Source organism: Hylobates moloch, unplaced genomic scaffold (genome assembly GCF_009828535.3).
Source record: "Hylobates moloch isolate HMO894 unplaced genomic scaffold, HMol_V3 SCAFFOLD_10, whole genome shotgun sequence".
NCBI lineage: Eukaryota > Metazoa > Chordata > Mammalia > Primates > Hylobatidae > Hylobates > Hylobates moloch.
Window position 1 is genome coordinate 27747209 of NW_026652285.1, and position 19436 is coordinate 27766644.

Below are 19436 nucleotides of genomic sequence, written 5' to 3' on the forward strand. Positions count from 1 at the left end.
TTTTAATCTTTTTCTAAGAGGTGGGTCTCACTATCTTGCCCAGCCTAGCCTCAAACTCCTGGGCTCTAGGGATCCACCCACCTCAGCCTCCCAAGAAGCTGGGACTGCAGGAATGAGCTGCTACACACAGCTAAGTAAGTTTTTTAGAACACTTAGGTCTTTTGTTTTGTTTTGTTTTGATACAGACTCTCACTCTGTCGCCCAGGCCGGAGTGCAACCTCTGCCTCCTGGGTTCAAGCGATTCTCCTGCCTCAGCCTCCCGAGTAGCTGGGATTACAGGCATGAGCCACCATGCCCAGCTAACTTTTGTATTTTTAGTAGAGACGAGGTTTCTCCATGTTGGCCAGGTTAGTCTCGAACTCCTGACCTCAGGAGATCCACCTGCCTCGGCCTCCCAAAGTGCTGGGATTACAGTCATGAGCCAGCACGCCCGGCCCTAGATCGTTTAAGTCTTTAACGAAATCCCATTTCTTCTCATTCCTCAGTCCTTTCCCAGCCGTAGCAAAAACAAACAAAAAACAATATACCTGATGGTATTGTTAGTGCTGAGAAGAAGCAGAGTGAGGACAGAATGTGCTTGCAAATGGTATTTCTCAACCCCAGTTGGTTTGTTTTCTTTTCAGGCGTGCAGTTTGCAGAAGCTGTTTGCTGTGGAAGAGGAGTTTGAAGATGAGGTAGGGAAGTGTTGATGATCAGAGGTGGCAGACAAGGTCTTAAAATGTAAACACTCAGGTTCAGAACATTTTGGATTAGCCTGCACCAGCCTCCTTTTAGTTGACATGTGTATGTTTTTTGCCTGTGAGGTGCTGAGAAGTGATGAGAAATGTAAACAACCTACTTAACTGTCTTAGAAACAAAAAACCAGAGAGATGAATTGCCTAATTGTCATACCTTTAAATTATAAGGGCTCTTTCCTGGAAGCTGTGTCATCTAGCTGATTTAATTCACCTCTGTGATAACATACTTGTGGTGGGAAGGGCTGTGTTTGTAGAGCCAGAACCATGTAAGAGATAGCATAGTTACTGGATGGCAGGAGACCAGGGGTCAGCAATTGGCTATGTGAATCAGGGCAAGTTACTTTATTCTCTGGTCCTCTGTTTTCTCTTCTACAATATGAGGGACGCTCTTCTGCCTCAGATGTTCTTCCCTTCCCTCTCTCTAATCACAAGATGAGAGGTGAGACTAGATCCAAAGCTTGCACGTTAGAATTACCCTTGTCTAGGCCCTACCACACACCAATTAAATCAGAATTTCTGGGAATGGCCCAGCCAGGGATATTTCTTTTTTTTCTTTTCTTCAACATTTATTTTAAGTTCAGGGGTACATGTGCAGGTTTGTTACATAGGTAAACATGTGCCATGGTGGTTTGCTGCACAGATCATCCCATCACCTAGGTAATAAGCCCTTCATGCATTAGCTATTCTTCCTGATGCTCTCCACCTCCCTGCCTCTGGCAGCCCCCAGTGTGTGAACTTCTTTCTTTTTTTGGAGACAGGATCTCTTTCTGTCACTCAGGCTGGAGTGCAGTGGCACAATCACGGCTCACTGCAACCTCGACCTCCCAGGCATAAGTGATCCTCCCACCTCAGCCTCCTCAGTAGCTGGGCCTACAGGTGTGTGCCACCATGCCCAGCTAATTTTTCATTTTTTTGTAGAGACAGCGTCTTACTCAGTTGCCCAGGCTGGTCTCAAATTCCTGGGCTCAAGTGATCCTTTTGCCTCGGCCTCCCAAAGTGCTGGGATTACAAGTGTGAGCCAGCGGGCCCATCCTGATTTTTTTTTTTTTTTTGAGACGGAGTTTCGCTCTGTCGCCCAGGCTGGAGTGCAGTGGCACAATCTCGGCTCACTGCAAGCTCCGCCTCCTGGGTTCACGCCATTCTCCTGCCTCAGCCTCCCGAGTAGCTGGGATTACAGGCGCCCGCCACCACGCCCGGCTAATTTTTTGTATTTTTAGTGGAGATGGGGTTTCACCGTGTCAGCCAGGATGGTCTCGATCTCTTGACCTCGTGATCCCCCTGCCTCGGCCTCCCAAAGTGCTGAGATTACAGGCGTGAGCCACTGCGCCCGGCCTGATTTTTGTTTTTACAAATAATTCACAACTGCCAGTTTTGTCAAGGAGATGTGTCCTTGTCTTTGTCTTTGGAGATGTGTGATTACAGGCTGAAAAAGTAACTGTTAAAATGACCCTCTTGGGTCTTACAAGGTGATGATGGGACTGCTAGGCGAGTAATGGAATTAGAGTAAAGGAATCTGACAGCTGAAGTTTCTGTTCCCTGAAAATGACAGATCAGTCCCTTCCCCCTTCCTAAAAAGCAGATGATGTCATGTCTGAGAGTGAGCTCTTTGGGAGAAAAAAGATCATCAACCTCCAGAGTCATCAGGATTTTATTACTGCTATAGTTCTGGTCATTATTATTATTGTTGAGTCCTGTGGTGGTCCTGCCTGAGTATGGGACTCACTTAATAATACACAAAGCAGGAAAAAGCCTTTCTCTAGCCCAGACAATCCAGTGCGGCAGCAGAGGGTGGGGGTGGTGGGGACCCTCCTGTCAGTTAAATCAGCAGTTCTGACTCAAAACCACCCTCAGAACAGGTCTGTTGCTCTTGAAGGTGTCAATCTCACCTTGCTTCCCAACTGGAATCCATACTTTATTTAACTTGCCTGAAAAGCTATATTTAACTTCTGCCTTTTTTTGCTGGCTCCAAGGCTTCTCTGGCTTACTGAAGGGTAGCTATCTCTGTGTAGTGTGTGTGTGTGTGTGTGTGTGTGTGTGTGTGTGTGTGTGAGAGAGAGAGAGAGAAAGAGAGCACACGAGTGTGTATTGGGGATGAGGAGTGAGCTAAGGACAGGCAGCATGACCAGCTGGATAGATCCCTGTTTAGATAACAGGCCAGACACCAGAAAGTGGTCTCCTTGAGATGGTTATTGTGTGACCTAGGGTGATTTGTCTGACTTCTTGGTGCCCTGGAACGTTTGCTTTTCCTGCTGTCCTCCTCTAACTGCCCCTCTCCCCACCCATGAAGACTGAAGAAAGAGGTTACCTGAAGACTTAGGCTTAGATTGGAGTGTTTTTGATAGAGCCTTGTGTAGGCCCATGGGTGAGGTCAGAGGTGGTAAGAGACAGAGACACCACCATTGCCTTTCATGCTTTGGTTTCTTTTTCTTTTTCTTTCTTTCTTTTTTTTTTTTTTTTGACACAGTCTCACTCTGTCACCCAGGCTGGAGTACAGTGGCACCATCTTGGCTCACTGCCAACCTCTGCCTCTCAGGTTTAAGTGATTCTCCTGCCTCAGCCTCCTGAGTAGCTGGAATTACAGGTGTGCACCCCCATGCCCAGCTAATTTTTTTATTTTTAGTAGAGACAGTGTTTCGCCATGTTGGCCAGGCACTCGAACTCCTGACCTCAAGTGATCCTCCTACTTTGGCCTCCCAAAGTGCTGGGATTACAGGCATGAGCCACTGTGCCTGACCCTCATGCTTTGGTTCCTTTCAAGTATCTACACACAAACATACATGCCGTGTGACTGAACAGTAAAAGCAGAGGGGTTCTTGATTTCCAGGTGCCAAGACCTACCATCTCTGCTTCCTTGTAGGATTTCTTGTCCGCTGTGGAGGATGCAGAGAACCAGTTTGCTGGCTCACTGCCTGTGAATGCTGGGCGTCTGAGACCTGTCTCTTCTAGGGCACAGGAGACTGTGCAGGCACAGTCCTCCAGACTGCTGCTGTTACACCCTACTGCTCCCTCAGAGGCTTTGGGCCTGCCAGACCTGGACCTCTGCCTCCCTACCTCCAGCGTGCCCAGTGCCGACAGCTGTCCATCATGCATAGGAACAGCTCCCCTAAGGCCTGTCTCTACTTCCAGCAGCTGGATTGGCAATCAGCAGAGAAGAGTGACAGTGACAGAAGGGCTCAGAGAGCCAGAAAGACCTCAGTCCTCAGCCCTACACCCCCTACTCACCTTTGAGAGCCAACAGCAGCAAGTTGGTGGCTTTGAGGGGCCTGAACAAGACGAATTTGATAAAGTCCTGGCAAGCATGGAGTTGGAGGAGCCTGGCATGGAGCTGGAATGTGGAGTCAGCAGTGAGGCCACACCAATCCTGCCTGCCCAGCAGCAGGAGGGTTCAGTATTGGCTAAAAAGGCCCGGGTAGTTGATCTGAGTGGATCTTGCCAGAAGGGGCCCGTGCCTGCCACCCACAAAGCAGGTATCATGTCAGCCCAGGATGAGTCTCTAGATCCTGTCATCCAATGTAGGACTCCACGACCCCCCTTGAGACCTGGTGCTGCGGGTCACCTTCCTGTTCCAACTGCCTTAACAGTTCCCACTCAGCAATCCCACTGGGAAGTCTGTCCACAACGCTCCCCTGTTCAAGCACTTCAGCCTCTCCAAGCTGCTAGAGGGACCATTCAGAGCAGCCCTCAAAATTGTTTCCCTTGTCAGCCATTCCAGTCTCCAAGTTCCTGGTTAAGTGGCAAAGCTCATTTACCCAGACCTCGAACTCCCAACTCAAGCTGTTCTACTCCCTCAAGTACTAGCTCTGGATTATTTCCTCGGATACGCTTACAACCCCAAGCTCCAGTGTCTTCCATTGGGTCTCCTGTTGGTACCCCAAAAGGTCCCCATTCCTCCCTGGGTCCCCAGGGAGCTCTGCAGACACCCATAGTCACCAACCACCTGGTGCAGCTGGTCACTGCTGCCAGCCGGACACCCCAGCAGCCCACCCACCCCTCCACCCGAGCCAAAACTCGCCGTTTCCCCGGCCCAGCTGGAATCCTGCCTCACCAGGTGAGTGAGCTTGCTTTCTAGGATTTGGGGGGCAAGGGAGAGAAGCAGAGTTCCAGCACTGTCCAGCCCTAGCATATCTTCCCTCCTGCAGCGAAGGAAGGAAGTGCAGAGAGGCTTTTCAAAGCTGCAGGAGAAATAAAAGGGAAGAATTGAATGCTAGAAAATCCACTGTGAAAGAAGTGCTTAAGGCTCTGAGGACATCATAATTTTCTTTTTTCTTCTCCTTTTTTTTTTTTTTTTTTTTTTTTGAATGAAGTCTTGCTTCAACATCCAGGCTGGAGTGCAGCGGCACAATCTCAGCTCACTGAAACCTCTGCCGACCGGGTTTAAGCGATTCTCCTGCCTCAGCCTCTTGAGTAGCTGGGACTACAGGCCCCCGCCACCATGCCTAGCTAATTTTTGTATTTTTGGTAGAGACAGAGTTTCACCATATTGGCCAGGCTGGTCTCGAACTCCTGACCTCAAGTGATCCGCCCGCCTCAGCCTCCCAAAGTGCTGGGATTACAGGCGTGAGCCACCACGCCCGACCCTCTTTTCCTTTTTTTAAGAATTAGGCCAGGCGCGGTGGCTCACGCTTGTAATCCCAGCACTTTGGGAGGCCGAGGCGGATGGATCACGAGGTCAGGAGATCGAGACCACGATGAAACCCCGTCTCTACTAAAAAATACAAAAAATTAGCCGGGTGTGGTGGCGGGCGCCTGTAGTCCCAGCTACTCCGAGAGGCTGAGGCAGGAGAATGGCGTGAACCCGGGAGGCGGAGCTTGCAGTGAGCCGAGATTGCGCTACTGCACTCCAGCCTGGGCGACATAGCGAGACTCTGTCTCAAAAAAAAAAAAAAAAAAAAAGAATTAGAGATTGGCTATGTTGCTCAGGCTGGTCCTGAACTGGGCTCAAGCCATTCTCCCGCCTTAGCCTCCCAAATAGCTGGGACTACAGGTGTGCACTAGGGCAGGAAGTCATTCATGTGCATTTGTTAAGGACTTATGTGTTGGACAATTTGCTTGGAACTGAGAATACAGAGATTAAAAGAAATAGTTCCTGTCCTAAAGAGCTTACAGTGAAATGGAAGAAACAGATGCAAACAAACATGCACAAAGCACACAGTGTGAATAGGGGTCATTCCCTGGGTGCTGGGAAGACACTGGCTGTGCCTTAGGCTTGCCGAGTGGGCTTTGGATGGATGAGTAGGAGGTTAACAGGTGTGTGGCGGAGTGGGCGCTGTGCTCTGTGGATGTTCCAGCAGTGGGAAAGCAGGGAAGAGCGTGTGTAAGGGCACAGAGGCAGAAGAGCGAGGTGCTCTCAGATCCACAGAACAGTTCATTGTGGCAGGTGTGGGGAAGCTGGGGCTGAAAAGGAGACAGCCCTGGTGAGACTTGGATTTAACTAGTCTTGGATCAGATCCCAGATAATTGGACTCTGAGGATCTGGACTGGTTGTGATAGGTGTGCCCTCTTCCTCCCATTTTAAGGGTGTTTGAAACAATTTCTGCCTGTTACTTGCTCTCCCCTAGCACGTTAGCAGATATCCAAAGAGGCCGTCTATGTTCCTCCTGGGCTGAATCTCCCTGGAGGAAAGGGTTAGGACTTGGAGAAAGCTGCCCCTTTGCTCATCACAGGCCTCTCAATTTTTCTTTCTTTCTTTTTTTTTTTTTTTTTTTTTTTGAGACAGAGTCTTGCTCTCTCGTCCAGGCTGGAGTGCAGTGGCACAATCTTGGCTCACTGCAACCTCCGCCTCCCGGCTTCAAGCAATTCTCCTGCCCCAGCCTCCCAAGTAGCTGGCATTACAGGCATGCGCCACCACGCCTGGCTAATTTTTGTATTTTTGGTAGAGATGGGGTTTCTCCATGCTGGCCAGGCTGGTCTCGAACTCCTGATCTCAGGTGATCCACCCGCCTCAGCCTCCCAAAGTGCTGGGATTACAGGCGTGAGTCGCCGTGCCCGGCAGGCCTCTCTATTTGTGTCATGCCACCTCCAGGCAGCCCTGGTTTTTGCACCTGGGCTAGCTCCGGCTTCCTCACATTTTCAAACCAATCCCCAAAGTATCTTTTTTGAGCTGCCAAAGAGGCTCCTGAGACTTTGTTAGGAGAGATGTAATATGTGTTAATTGTCCCTGATCATTTCCTGAACCCGTTATGTAACCCAGACAATAAGCTGTACTTGTAAATAACAGCTGCTGAGCTTGCTCTCACCTTCTCCTTCCCTCCCCTGTTAGCAGAGTGGGAGAAGTCTGGAGGACATCATGGTTTCCACGCCCCAAACTCCGACCCATGGTGCTCTGGCTAAATTCCAGACAGAGGTAACTACAAATGTTAACTTTCTGGGTGTGATTTGAGAGTGAGGGGCGTCCCCGTGTGTTTCAGGAGTTAAGAATCAAGAGCCGATGCTGCTAGGCCCGCTTGCTGGTGTCACACACTAAAAGGCATTCCAGGCAGGTAGTTGGGGGAGGCAGCAATTTTACTGGCATTAAGCGAGGCCTGTCCTGGTGCCAGGTAGGTATTATCTGATGCCATGGGTCCAGCCTTCTTTCCTATCTAAGAAATAAAGGCCCAGCTAGCTCCAGCTTCCCCCAGGGGAGGAGACTGTGATAAGTATTATGAGATTGTGTCTCAGGAGCCCTTCCTCTCAGGTTTCTGAGAACCGAGCTGGGAAGGATCTGCCTTCTCTTGCCTTTGCTGGGTTCCCTTTCGTGGGTGAGACCCTGATTCCCTACTCCTTGGGGTTCTGGTTGACCTGCTCTGCCCTCAAACCCAGTTTTGCTTTTAATTCTCCCCAGTATTTTTTCTCTGCTGTAGCTCCGCAGATCCGCCAGTCCATTTCAGATCCAAAGCAACAAATACTTTCTGGATTCAAAGCATGTATTAATGTAAGAAGGTTAATTGTTAAAGCTAGAAGCATCCCAAATAGAATATGACTGGTTTTAAAATGGCTAAGCCACTCTGGAAGCCTATAAATATATGCGGTGGCTCCCTACCCCTAAGACTTTTTGAGTCTGTTATAAAAAATAAGCGCAGATAGCCTTCTGCTTCAATGCAGTTAAAGTCAGGAGCTGATTTTATTCTATTCTATTCTATTCTATTCTATTCTATTCTATTCTATTCTATTCTATTCTATTCTATTCTATTCTATTCTATTCTATTCTATTCTATTTTACTTTATTTTATTTTATTTTTGAGACGGATTCTCGCTGTGTTGCCCAGGCTAGAGTGCAGTGGCGTGATCTTGGCTCACTGCAACCTCCACCTCCTGGGTTCAGGCTATTCTCCTGCCTCAGCCTCCCGAGTAGCTGGGACTACAGGCATGTGCCACCATGCCTGGCTCATTTTTGTATTTTTAGTAGAGACAGGGTTTCACCATGTTAGCCAGGATGGTCTCCATCTTCTGACCTCATGATCAGCGATTCTCCAGCCTCGGCTTCCCGAGTAGCTGGAATTACAGGCGTGTGCCACCAAGCCTGGCTAATTTTTGTATTTTCAGTAGAGATGGGGTTTCACCATGTTGGCCAGGTTGGTCTCGAACTCCTGACCTCAAGTGATCCGCCCGCCTCAGCCTCCCAAAGTGCTGGGATTACAGGCGTGACCCACCCTGCCTGACCTGTTTGGTTTTTGTTTTTTTTTCTTGAGACAGAGTTTCACTCTTATTGCCCAGGCCTCCCAAAGTGCTGGGGTAACAGGTGTGAGCCACTGTGCCTGGCCAATTTTTGTATTTTTAGTAGAGACGAGGTTTCACCGTGTTGGCCAGGCTGGTCTCGAACTCTTGTCTTCAGGTGATCTACCCGCCTCGGCCTCCCAAAATGCTGGGGTAACAGGTGTGAGCCACTGCATCTGGCCCAGGAGCTGATTTTATTAAAAATTTGTTTTTCAGGGCCGGGCGCGGTGGCTCACGCTTGTAATCCCAGCACTTTGGGAGGCCGAGGCGGGTGAATCACGAGGTCAGGAGATCGAGACCACGGTGAAACCCCGTCTCTACTAAAAATACAAAAAATTGGCCAGGCATGGTGGCGGGCGCCTGTAGTCCCAGCTACTCGGAGAGGCTGAGGCAGGAGAATGGCGTGAACCCGGGAGGCGGAGCTTGCAGTGAGCCGAGATTGTGCCACTGCACTCCAGCCTGGGGGACAGAACCAGACTCTGTCTCAAAAAAAAAAAAAAAAAAAAAAAAATTTGTTTTTCATACCTAGTCCTGCAGACAGGACCTGATTTTAAAAAGAAAAAAAAAAAAGAGTATCTGCTGAATGAAACCTGTGATATGCAACAAGATTTTCACATGCTTCAAATGCCAAAGCAATCAGAAAAAAAAGAAAAAGAAAAAAAGGATTTCACATGCCATTTTCTGGCCTTGGAGATAAATGAGAGGAGAGACTGTGGCCATTGTACTACAGTTTTTGCGAGGGGATTTGCCTTTCGTCTCTCACCCTTCCACCCTGTTTCAATCAACAGTCTGTAGCAAGGTAGACCTATTCATACAGGCTCCCCCTCTGCTCTGTGGTACCAGATTGTTGCTAGTTCCCAGGCATCTGCGGAGGAGGATTTTGGGCGAGGGCCCTGGCTGACAATGAAATCTGCGCTAGGCCTGGATGAGAGAGACCCTAGCTGCTTCCTCTGTACCTACAGCATTGTCATGGTGCTGCGCAAGGTAAGGATTCTGGGTGCTGAGACCCAAAGGAAAGACCATTTTTCTCCCTCTCTGACCTACTGCCCTACTCCACCTTAGGAAGGGGCTGCTTGCTCCCTCGTACCCTATACAAGCAGCAGCACGAAGCCCCTTTGGTTGTATCTTCCACTTACCTAACTTTTCACTGTCATCCATAGGATTGTGCCCAGGTGGAAGGAGAGAGTGGGTTATGGCATGCCTCTGCACTTCCAGGCCCTGGATGGGCTGGGGTGAGCACACTGCCTCCCTCAAAGCTCCCTAGTGGTTAAGGGTTGTGTGCAGAGACATGCCAGTACATGTGCCAACATATCCCCGCCTGTGACTGCTATGATGGAACACTGTGTAAACACATATAAACAAAAGAAAGTGCTGGACACAGTGGCTTACACCTGTAATCCCAGCATTTTGGGAGGCTGAGGTGGAAGGATCACAAAGGTCAGGAGTTCGAGACCAGCCTGGGCAACAAAGCAAGGCTCTGTCTCTACAAAAAAATATGAAAAAAAAAAAAATTAGCTGGATGTGGTGGCACATGCCTTATAGTCCCAGCTACTAGGGAGGCTGAGGCCAGAGGATCACTTGATCTTAGGAGGTTGAGGCTACAGTGAACTATGATCGTGCCACTGCACTCCAGCTGGGGCAATAGAGCGAGAACTTGTCTCCTTTAAAAAAAAACCCAAGGCCGGGCGTGGTGGCTCACACTTACAATCTTGAGAGGTCAAGGCGGGCGGATCACCTGAGGTCACAAGTTCAAGACCAGCCTGACCAACCTGGAGAAACCCTGTCTCTACTAAAAATACAAAATTAGCCGGGCGTGTTGGCACATGCCTGTAATTCTAGCTACTCAGGAGGCTGAGACAGGAGAATTGCTTGAACCTGGAAGGCAGAGGTTGCAGTGAGCCAAGATGTGCCATTGCACTCTAGCCTGGGCAATAAGAGTGAAACTCTGTCTCAAGAAAAAAAACAAAAACCAAACAGGTCAGGCGGGGTGGGTCACGCCTGTAATCCCAGCACTTTGGGAGGCTGAGGCGGGCGGATCACTTGAGGTCAGGAGTTCGAGACCAACCTGGCCAACATGGTGAAACCCCATCTCTACTGAAAATACAAAAATTAGCCAGGCTTGGTGGCACACGCCTGTAATTCCAGCTACTCGGGAAGCCGAGGCTGGAGAATTGCTTGAACCCAGAGGCGGAGGTTGCAATGAGCCAAGGTCGTGCCACGGTACTCCAGCCTAGGCGACAGAGCGAGACTCCATCTCAAAAATAAAAAAATAGGCCGGGCGCGGTGGCTCATGCCTGTAATCCCAGCACTTTGGGAGGCCGAGGCGGGTGGATCACGAGGTCAGGAGTTCAAGACAAGCCTGGCCAACATGGTGAAACCCCGTCTCTACTAAAAATACAAAAATTAGCCGGGCATGGTGGCGGATGCCTGTAATCTCAGCTACTCGGGAGCCTGAGGCAGGAGAATCGCTTGAAACCAGAAGGCGGAGGTTGCAATGAGCGGAGATTGTGCCACTGCACTCCAGCCTGGGAGCGAAACTCCGTCTCAAAAAAACAAACAAACAAACAAAAAAAACAAATAAAAAAGAAAACAGGCAGGGGAGAGAAATGAAGGACCTCCCAGCTCTAGGTCTGCCAGAGAGAGATGGGATACCTCCTTGTCCTCCACAAGGAAGATCATCACTATAACTATACACTGATCCCTCATACTCCCGGTTGCCCTGGCACACTTGGAGACCTGGGAAGTCACAGGTGGGCCGTGGAAGGCTCAGCATATGCCTCTCCTTGTAAGCAGGCAGCCCTGAAGCAGCTTCCTAGGAACAAGGTCCCCAACATGGCGGTGATGATCAAGTCCCTGACTCGGAGCACAATGGACGCCAGTGTGGTTTTCAAGGACCCCACGGGTAAGGAATTAGGTCCTAGGTTGTCTGATGAGTGGGCTCCACTGAGGCCAGGAAATGAGGTGGAATCACCCTCTCCCTTTGCAGACAGGAAAACTGAGGCAGTGAGCAGCCCACTTCCCAGCCAGGGCCCATACCAGTCGCTGTGCTGCCCTTGACCCTGAGACTGATGGGCCATGTGGTATTTGCAGGAGAGATGCAGGGGACGGTGCACAGGTTGCTGCTGGAGACGCGCCAGAATGAGCTGAAGCCTGGCTCAGTGCTGCTGCTGAAGCAGGTATGGGGAGCAGCTCTCCACACCACTGCCCCCCGGATAGAGCCCTCAGTGTCTGTCTCCTTACCTGTCTGGCTGCCTTCCTCTACAACACCAGGCATGGAGTGGCTGAACCATTGCTAGGCCCTGGCTTGAGCTGAGGGAAGGCCTGCGGCCCTTGAGCTGGCCCTCATTCTTCAGGGTGGATAGGGATGGAGGGTTGTGTTAAGGGAAGATTGTGGCAAATGGTTCTCTTCTGGGACCAAGGCTAGGCAGAGGACACCAAGTGAAAGGCAGGTGGGAGCCAGGTGGCCATCTGGCAGTTCCCAGTGCTCCATCAGGACACTGACCTTCCCTTTCCTTGATTCCAGATCGGAGTGTTTTCTCCTTCACTTCGAAATCACTACCTCAACGTGACACCCAACAACCTGGTCCATATTTACAGCCCGGATTCTGGGGATGGGAGCTTCCTCAAGCCATCTCAGCCCTTCCCCAAGGTAAGAGGAGCAGGATGGAACCGGGGACTGGTAAGGCCCTCCTTCTGTCTGGATCTTCTGATTTCTTCCCCTCTTCCACCCTGGGGAGCAGAGGTCTGAAGAGGGCAGGTGCTCTGAGGTGAAAAGGTATCTTTGGGGACAGGACCATCTCCTATCCCTCATCCAGCTGCCTGGCAGATGGCTCAGTAACAGTACCTAGAGGAGCAGCTGGCTTCTTGGTGATCCCTGAGCATCTGATGGCAGGCTTGAACATCTGAGAGGATAGCAGTCACTTGAGAACTAACCAAGTGAAGGGCCCACCAGGGGGTGGTGGCAGTAAATGACTGAGGGTCAGATCTGCTACAGGTGGCAGTGTGGAGAACAGTGAGCTACAAATGGCCTGTCAGGTGAGCCAGCACCTGCTCTGTGTCTTCCCTCTTGGCGTCTGCCTCTGCTAAATTAGGGGGAAGCTGCACAGAACACTGGTGGGGACATCCTCTTTAGGAACCGAGACGAGCATTTGGCATTTATGGGAGGTAAGCATGGGCTTCCAGGCAGATCCACTCCAGGGTGAGAGTGCAGATCCTGGACTTGACATGCCCTGCCCCCACCACCTTCCTGGGATCTTGTGTACTGAAAACGTGTACTGTGACCTTGGGCAAGTCCTGTCGCCTCCCTTGCAACAGCTTCATCTATAGTACGTTTGACTTGATGACCTCTAGTCACCTTAGACAGAGGTTTTCATCTAAGCTCCAACTTTCCACTTCCATTTTCCTCATCTTTCCCCTTAGCCCCTCCACGTTCTCTCAAAATCACCCCACTTCTAAACCCTTTCTTTTTCTTTCTTTTCTTTTTTTTTTTTTTTTGAGACAGAGTTTTGCTCTGTCACCCAGGCCAGAGTGCAGTGGCGTGACCTCGGCTCACTGCAACCTCTGCCTTCCAGATTCAAGTGATTCTTCCACCTCAGCCTCCCGAACAGCTGGGACCATGCCCAGCTAAATTTTTTTGTATTTTTTAGTAGAGACAGAGTTTTGCCATATTGGCCAGGCTAGTCCCGAACTCCTGACCTCAGGTGATCGGCCTGCCTTGGCCTCCCAAAGTGCTGGAATTATAGGCATGAGCCACTGTGCTCAGCCTATTTTTCTTTTAAATTTCAAATTATCTATACTTATTGAAATAAATCAAAATAGCACAGAATAAGCAAAAAATGGATCCTACCCTTCCCCACTCCTATTTCCTAGGGCTAACCATGGTTAACCATTTAATTATCAGTATTTATTTTTATTTATTTTTTTGAGATGGAGTCTCACTCTGTCACCCAGGCTGGAGTGCAGTAGCATGTTCTCAGCTCACTGCAACTTCACCTCCCGGGTTCAAGTGAGTCTCCTGCCTCAGCCTCCTGAGTAGCTGGGATTACAGGTGTGTGCCACCACAGCTGGCTAATTTTTGTATTTTTAGTAGAGATGGGATTTCACCATGTTGGTCAGGCTGGTCTCGAACTCCTGACCTTGTAATCTGCCTGCCTCGGCCTCCCAAAGTGTTGGGATTACAGGCGTGAACTAGGCGTGCCCGGCCTAGTTTTTGTTTTGTTTATTATCTGCTGCTTTGGGTGTTTGGTGTTTCAGCTCCCTCCCTTCAGCATGGGCCTAGGTGGCTGGCCCCTGCCATACTCTTCTATCATGTTTTTTTTTTTTTTTTTTTTCTTTTTTTGAGAGAGGGTCTCACTCTGTCACCCAGGCTGGAGTGCAGTGGCATGATACTGGCTCACTGCAACCTCTGCCTCCTGGGTTCAAGCGATTCTCATGCCTCAGCCTCCCAAGTAGCTAGGATTACAGGCGCGTGCCACCATGCCCGGCTCTGTTTTTGTATTTTTAGTAGAGATGTGGTTTCACCATGTTGGCCAGGCTGGTCTTGAACTCCTGACCTCAAATGATCCACCCACCTCGGCCTCCCAAAGTGCTGGGATTACAGGTGTGAGCCACCACACCTGGCCCCATCATGTTTCTTTCCTGAGCCCCACACTGTTCCTTTGAGGTTGTCTGGGTAGAGGTGGTGCCATCTGAAGGGATTTCAGGGACACAGGCATTGGTAACCAGATCCTCTGTCCCCAGGATTCAGGGAGCTTCCAGCATGATGTGGCTGCAAAGCCTGAGGAAGGCTTCAGAACAGCACAGAACCTAGCGGCAGAGGCGTCCCCTGAGGAAGAACTCCCAGAAGCAGGTAAGGCAGTCAGCCCGTCTGGGAGCAAGAGAGGTTCTTTTTTTTTTTTTTTTTTTTTTGAGACGGAGTCTTTCTCTGTCCCTCAGGCTGGAGTGCAGTGGCGCGATCTCGGCTCACCGCAACCTCCACCTCCTGGGTTCACGCCATTCTCCTGCCTCAGCCTCCCGAGTAGCTGGGAATACAGGCGCCCGCCAACACGCCCGGCTAATTTTTTGTGTTTTTAGTAGAGACGGGGTTTCACCGTGTTAGCCAGGATGGTCTCGATCTCCTGACCTCGTGATCCGCCCGCCTCAGCCTCCCAAAGTGCTGGGATTACAGGCTTGAGCCACCGCGCCCGGCTGCAAGAGAGGTTCTATTTCCTGTTGAATAGCTGAACCAGAATCTTCCTGGCTATATCTTGTTCCTGTTTCCATGAATCTTTGGATCTTATATAATCTTACAGAAATCAGATACAGTGTCTTGTTTGGCAAGGCTGCAGGCCACAAACTCGTTAACAGTGTGATGGGGCCATGTAAAACAAAGTGTCATCCACAGGTTTCCCCCATTTTCAGGTTATGTGCCATCAGCCACAAGGAGGAAACATCACCATTCCCTGTCCAGATGGATGGGCGCTGTCTTTGTGCCACACTCTGAGTCCTCTGTGGGCTGACGAGCGGACCACAGAGGCAGATTTCCCATCCTGACTAAGCTTAGAGGAGTGCTGAGGAGTCAGACGTCCACTGGTTTTTGGGAGAACCAGGCTACAAACCAGAGAGGCCCAAATGCAGACCCCTTGTGGTTGGGCCAGCTGCTTCCTCAGGAGGCATCACCCAGGTGAAACTAACACCATTCAGGATCTAGTTTTAGCTTTTTTTATTTTAATTTTTATTTTTGAGACAGGGTCTCATTCTGTTGCCCAGGCTGGAGTGCAGTGTTATGAACATGGCTCACTGCAGCCTCGGCGTCCCAGGCTCAAGTAGTCCTCCCACCTCAGCCTCCCGAGTAGCTGGGAATACAGGTATGTGCCACTATGCCCAGCAGTTTTTCTTTTTTTTTTTTTGAGACGGAGTCTCACTCTGTCGCCCAGGCTGGAGTGCAGTGGCGCCATCTCGGCTCGCTGCAAGTTCTGCCTCCTGGGTTCACGCCATTCTCCTGCCTCAGCCTCCTGAGTAGCTGGGACTACAGGCGCCCGCCACCATGCCCGGCTAATTTTTTGTGTATTTTTGGTAGAGACGGGGTTTCACTGTGTTAGCCAGGATGGTCTCGATCTCCTGACCTCATGATCTGCCCGCCTCAGCCTCCTAAAGTGCTGGGATTACAGGCGTGAGCCACCACACCCGGCCATGCCCAGCAATTTTTAAATTTTTTGTGGAGACAGTTTTGCCATGTTGCCCAGGCTGGTCTTGAACTCCTGGGGCTCAAGCGATCCTTCTCTCTCTGCCTCCCAAAGTAGTGGGATTAGAGGCATGACCTACCGTGCCCAGCCTGGTCTTAGCTTTTTGATTCCAAAAATTCAATCCTGTCTGGCCCCAAAGTTCACAGGATTATATGTGGGCAGAAACCTACCCAGGTGCCGAGGCAAGAGACTGATACAGTCGAATACAGTCGAATACAGAAAATAGTTAGAATAAGAAAAGTTATACTAGAAATAGGATATAGAGATGATTATATATGGATATTACCAATCATTAGTTTTTAGTACGAATCTCTGTATTATGATTATAACTGAGAAAAAAACCAGCCAGTATAGAGTCAAGAGCTGAAGAGACATTGTGAGAAGTGACCAGAAGACAAGAGTTGGGTGCCAGATGTAGGGTCCAGCCCTACTGGGCCTTGTGGGTTTTCTCTTCGTGTGCAGAGACGAGAGATTGTAGAAAAATAAGACACGAGACTAAGAGAAAGTAGGAAAGACAGCTGGGCCCAAGGGGCCACTACCACCAATGCGTGGAGTACGGTAGTGGCCCCAAATGCCTGGATGTGCTGCTATTTATTGTATACAAGGCAAGGGGGCAGGGTAAGGAGTGTGAGTCATCTCAAAAGATTGATAAGGCCAAGCAAGTCACGTGTCCACGTGACAGGGGCCTTTCCCTTTGTGGTAGCTGAAGCAGAGAGGGAGGACAGCATATGTCAGCGTTTTTTCTATGCACTTATCAGAGAGATCAAAGACTTTAATACTTTCACTAATTCACTACTGCTATCTTCCAAGAACTTAAAAGAAGAACCAGGTATACAGGCGGAACATGAAAGTGGACAAGGAGCGTGACCACTGAAGCACAACACCACAGGGAGACGTTTAAGCCTCCAGATGACTGCGGGCAGGCCTGGCTAATGTCAGGCCTCCCACAACAGCTGGTGGAGCAGTGTTCTCGAACTCCCCCAAGGAAAGGAAAACTCCCTTTCTCAGTCTGCTAAGTAATGGGTGCCTTCCCAGGCACTGGCGCTACTGCTAGACCAAGGTGTCCTCAAGCAGCCCTTATCAGGGCGTGACAGAGGACTTTCACTCTTCTGCTCACTTCTCACAGTGTCCCTTCAGTTCCTGACTCTGTACTGGCTGGTTTTTTTCTCAGTTATATTGATAATACAGAGATTAGTACTAAAAACTAATGATCGGTAATATCCATATATAGCTGGGCGCGGCTCACGCCTGTAATCCCAGCACTTTGGGAGGCCGAGGTGGGCGGATCACGAGGTCAGGAGATCGAGACCATCTTGGCTAACATGGTGAAACCCCGTCTCTACTAAAAATACACAAAAAATTGGCCGGGTGTGGTGGCAGGCGCCTGTAGCCCAGCTACTCGGGAGGCTGAGGCAGGAGAAGGGCATGAACCCGGGAGGTGGAGCTTGCAGTGAGCCGAGATGGCGCCACTGCACTCCAGCCTGGGCGACAGAGCAAGACTCGTCTCACACACACAAAAAAATCCATATATAATCACCTCTATGTCCTATTTCTAGTATAACTTTTCTTACTCTAACTGTTTTCTTCATTATACTGGAACAGTTTGTGCCTTCAGTCTCTTGCCCCAGCACCTGGGTAGGTTTCCACCCACAATTATGGATAGGTGTTCTCACACTACCTAATTCACAGTATACCAATGGATAAACCACAAAGGCCATTATATCTTGTGAAAAAGCATACGTCCCTTATCCTGGAATCTTGCATTGCCTGGAAGCCTGCACTCTTTCTTTGTGAGACAAGCCAAGGCATCACCAGAAGGTTGCTGGTAGTGACAGAGAGTTGACTATAGAATATTAGGGCTGGTGGGCCGGGCGCGGTAGCTCATGCCTCTAATCCCAGCACTTTGGGAGGCCAAGGCGGGTGGATCACGAGGTCAGGAGATCCAGACCATCTTGGCTAACATGGTGAAACCCCCTCTCTACTAAAAATATAAAAAATTAGCCAGGCGTGGTGGTGGGCGCCTGTAGTCCCAGCTACTCAGGAGGCTGAGGCAGGAGAATGGTGTGAACCCGGGAGGCAGAGCTTGCAGTGAGCCGAGATCACACCACTGCACTCCAGCCGGGGCGAAAGAGAGCAACTCCGTCTCAAAAAAAAAAAAAAAAATTAGGGCTGGTATCACATCTTCAGTGTAGGGACAGACCTGCGAACAGGAAGCTACCAATGGTGGCCGGATATTGCTGGAGACAAATACTGATTCTTTTTTTTTTTTTTTTTGAGACGGAGTCTTGCTCTGTCGCCCAGGCTGGAGTGCAGTGACACAATCTCAGATCACTGCAACCTCCGCCTCCCCGGTAAAAGCGATTCTTCTGCCTCAGCCTCCTGAGTAGCTAGGATTACAGGCACGTGCCCCTACACCTGGCTATTTTTGTATTTTTAGTAGAGATGGGGTTTCACCATGTTGGCCAGGCTGGTCTCGATCTCCTGACCTTGTGATCCGCCCGCCGCAGCCTCCCAAGTGCTGCGATTATAGGCATGAGCCACCGCACCCAGCCCAAATAACTGATTTTTGATTCTTACCCTGATTCCTAATTTCTTAGTTTCCTAGCCCATGCTGATTGCCATTCCCCTTCATTTCATACTGTGTTTCTCTAGACAGTCATGGTGTAGTTAATGCAGGGGAACTTTTTTTGTTATAAGCAAATTCCAGTCCTACCTCCCTGGGTACAGTGCGAGTCACCATAATGAAATTGTGAATGCTGCCCAAACTAACTTCTGTCCTTCCTTCCAGCAGTGATATTTACTGAGTGCTCTTGCCAGATGCAGAGCTAGGCTCTTGGGTGTAGCTTACAGACAGTCTGAGTTACTCCCAGGGTTTCCTGATCCCATCCAGTAGGCAAGAGTTTTCTAGTTGGCAGCAGTGGTTCTGGTGTAGATGGAGCTTGAGTATGCTCACGTTGGGCAAGTTGTTTTACCTCTTAAAAGCTTGTTTTGTTGGACTGGGCGCGGTGGCTCACGCCTGTAATCCCAGCACTTTGGGAGGCCGAGGCGGGTGGATCACGAGGTCAGGAGATCGAGACCATCCTGGCTAACGCGGTGAAACCCCGTCTCTACTAAAAAATACAAAAAATTAGCCGGGTGTGGCGGCAGGCACCTATAGTCGTAGCTACTTGGGAGGCTGAGGCAGGAGAATGGCGTGAACCTGGGAGGTGGAGCTTGCAGTGAGCCGAGATCACGCCACCGCACTCCAGCCTGGGCGACAGAGTGAGACTCTGTCTCAAAAAAAAAAAAAAAAAAAAGTTTGTTTCAGGTAAAGTGGGGTTGATAAAACAGGAGCTACCTGGAGATGCCCTACCTATGAGTGTTTATTGAGGCACAGAGCAAGCACTCAGTCAGTATTAGCTGCTGCTAGTAAATAATATTGCTAGGGATTATCGAGGTCAGCTGTGTCCAAGTTCTCGGACATAAGTACCACATCTGAGAACTGTAGTGTTACACAGGCACTTTGAGGAAGGGGGTGATATTTTCCACTGTCAGATGAGAAGCCAATTAAGGAACTGTGTAACTCTGAACACATCTAATGGCTTTTCCCAGCCCTCTTTCTCCCTCAGCCAATGAGAGTTGCACTAGGTGACCTCTGAAGCCTTCCTGTTTGGCACTATGACTGGATGGAAGGAGAGGAATCAGGCCCAGGGGAATCCTCTTCCTTGTCAGAATGGCCCAGGGATTACGCCCCTGCCTTTTGTCATGTATGGGTACAAGGGGAGCAGAGGGAAGATGGAAGTCA

At 49.9% G+C, this 19436-nt stretch overlaps 1 protein-coding gene across 1 annotated transcript in view; it reads left to right on the top strand.

Annotated features, from left to right (window-relative positions):
* HROB (homologous recombination factor with OB-fold) overlaps nt 1-19436 on the top strand; it is a 29296-nt gene that overhangs the window by 9091 nt on the left and 769 nt on the right. The window contains exons 2-9 of the mRNA XM_058445903.1: nt 624-674; nt 3595-4785; nt 6997-7080; nt 9273-9413; nt 11223-11331; nt 11520-11605; nt 11953-12078; nt 14169-14277. Of these exons, the coding sequence (XP_058301886.1) occupies nt 624-674; nt 3595-4785; nt 6997-7080; nt 9273-9413; nt 11223-11331; nt 11520-11605; nt 11953-12078; nt 14169-14277 (1897 nt within the window). The remainder of the gene's footprint in view (nt 1-623; nt 675-3594; nt 4786-6996; nt 7081-9272; nt 9414-11222; nt 11332-11519; nt 11606-11952; nt 12079-14168; nt 14278-19436) is intronic.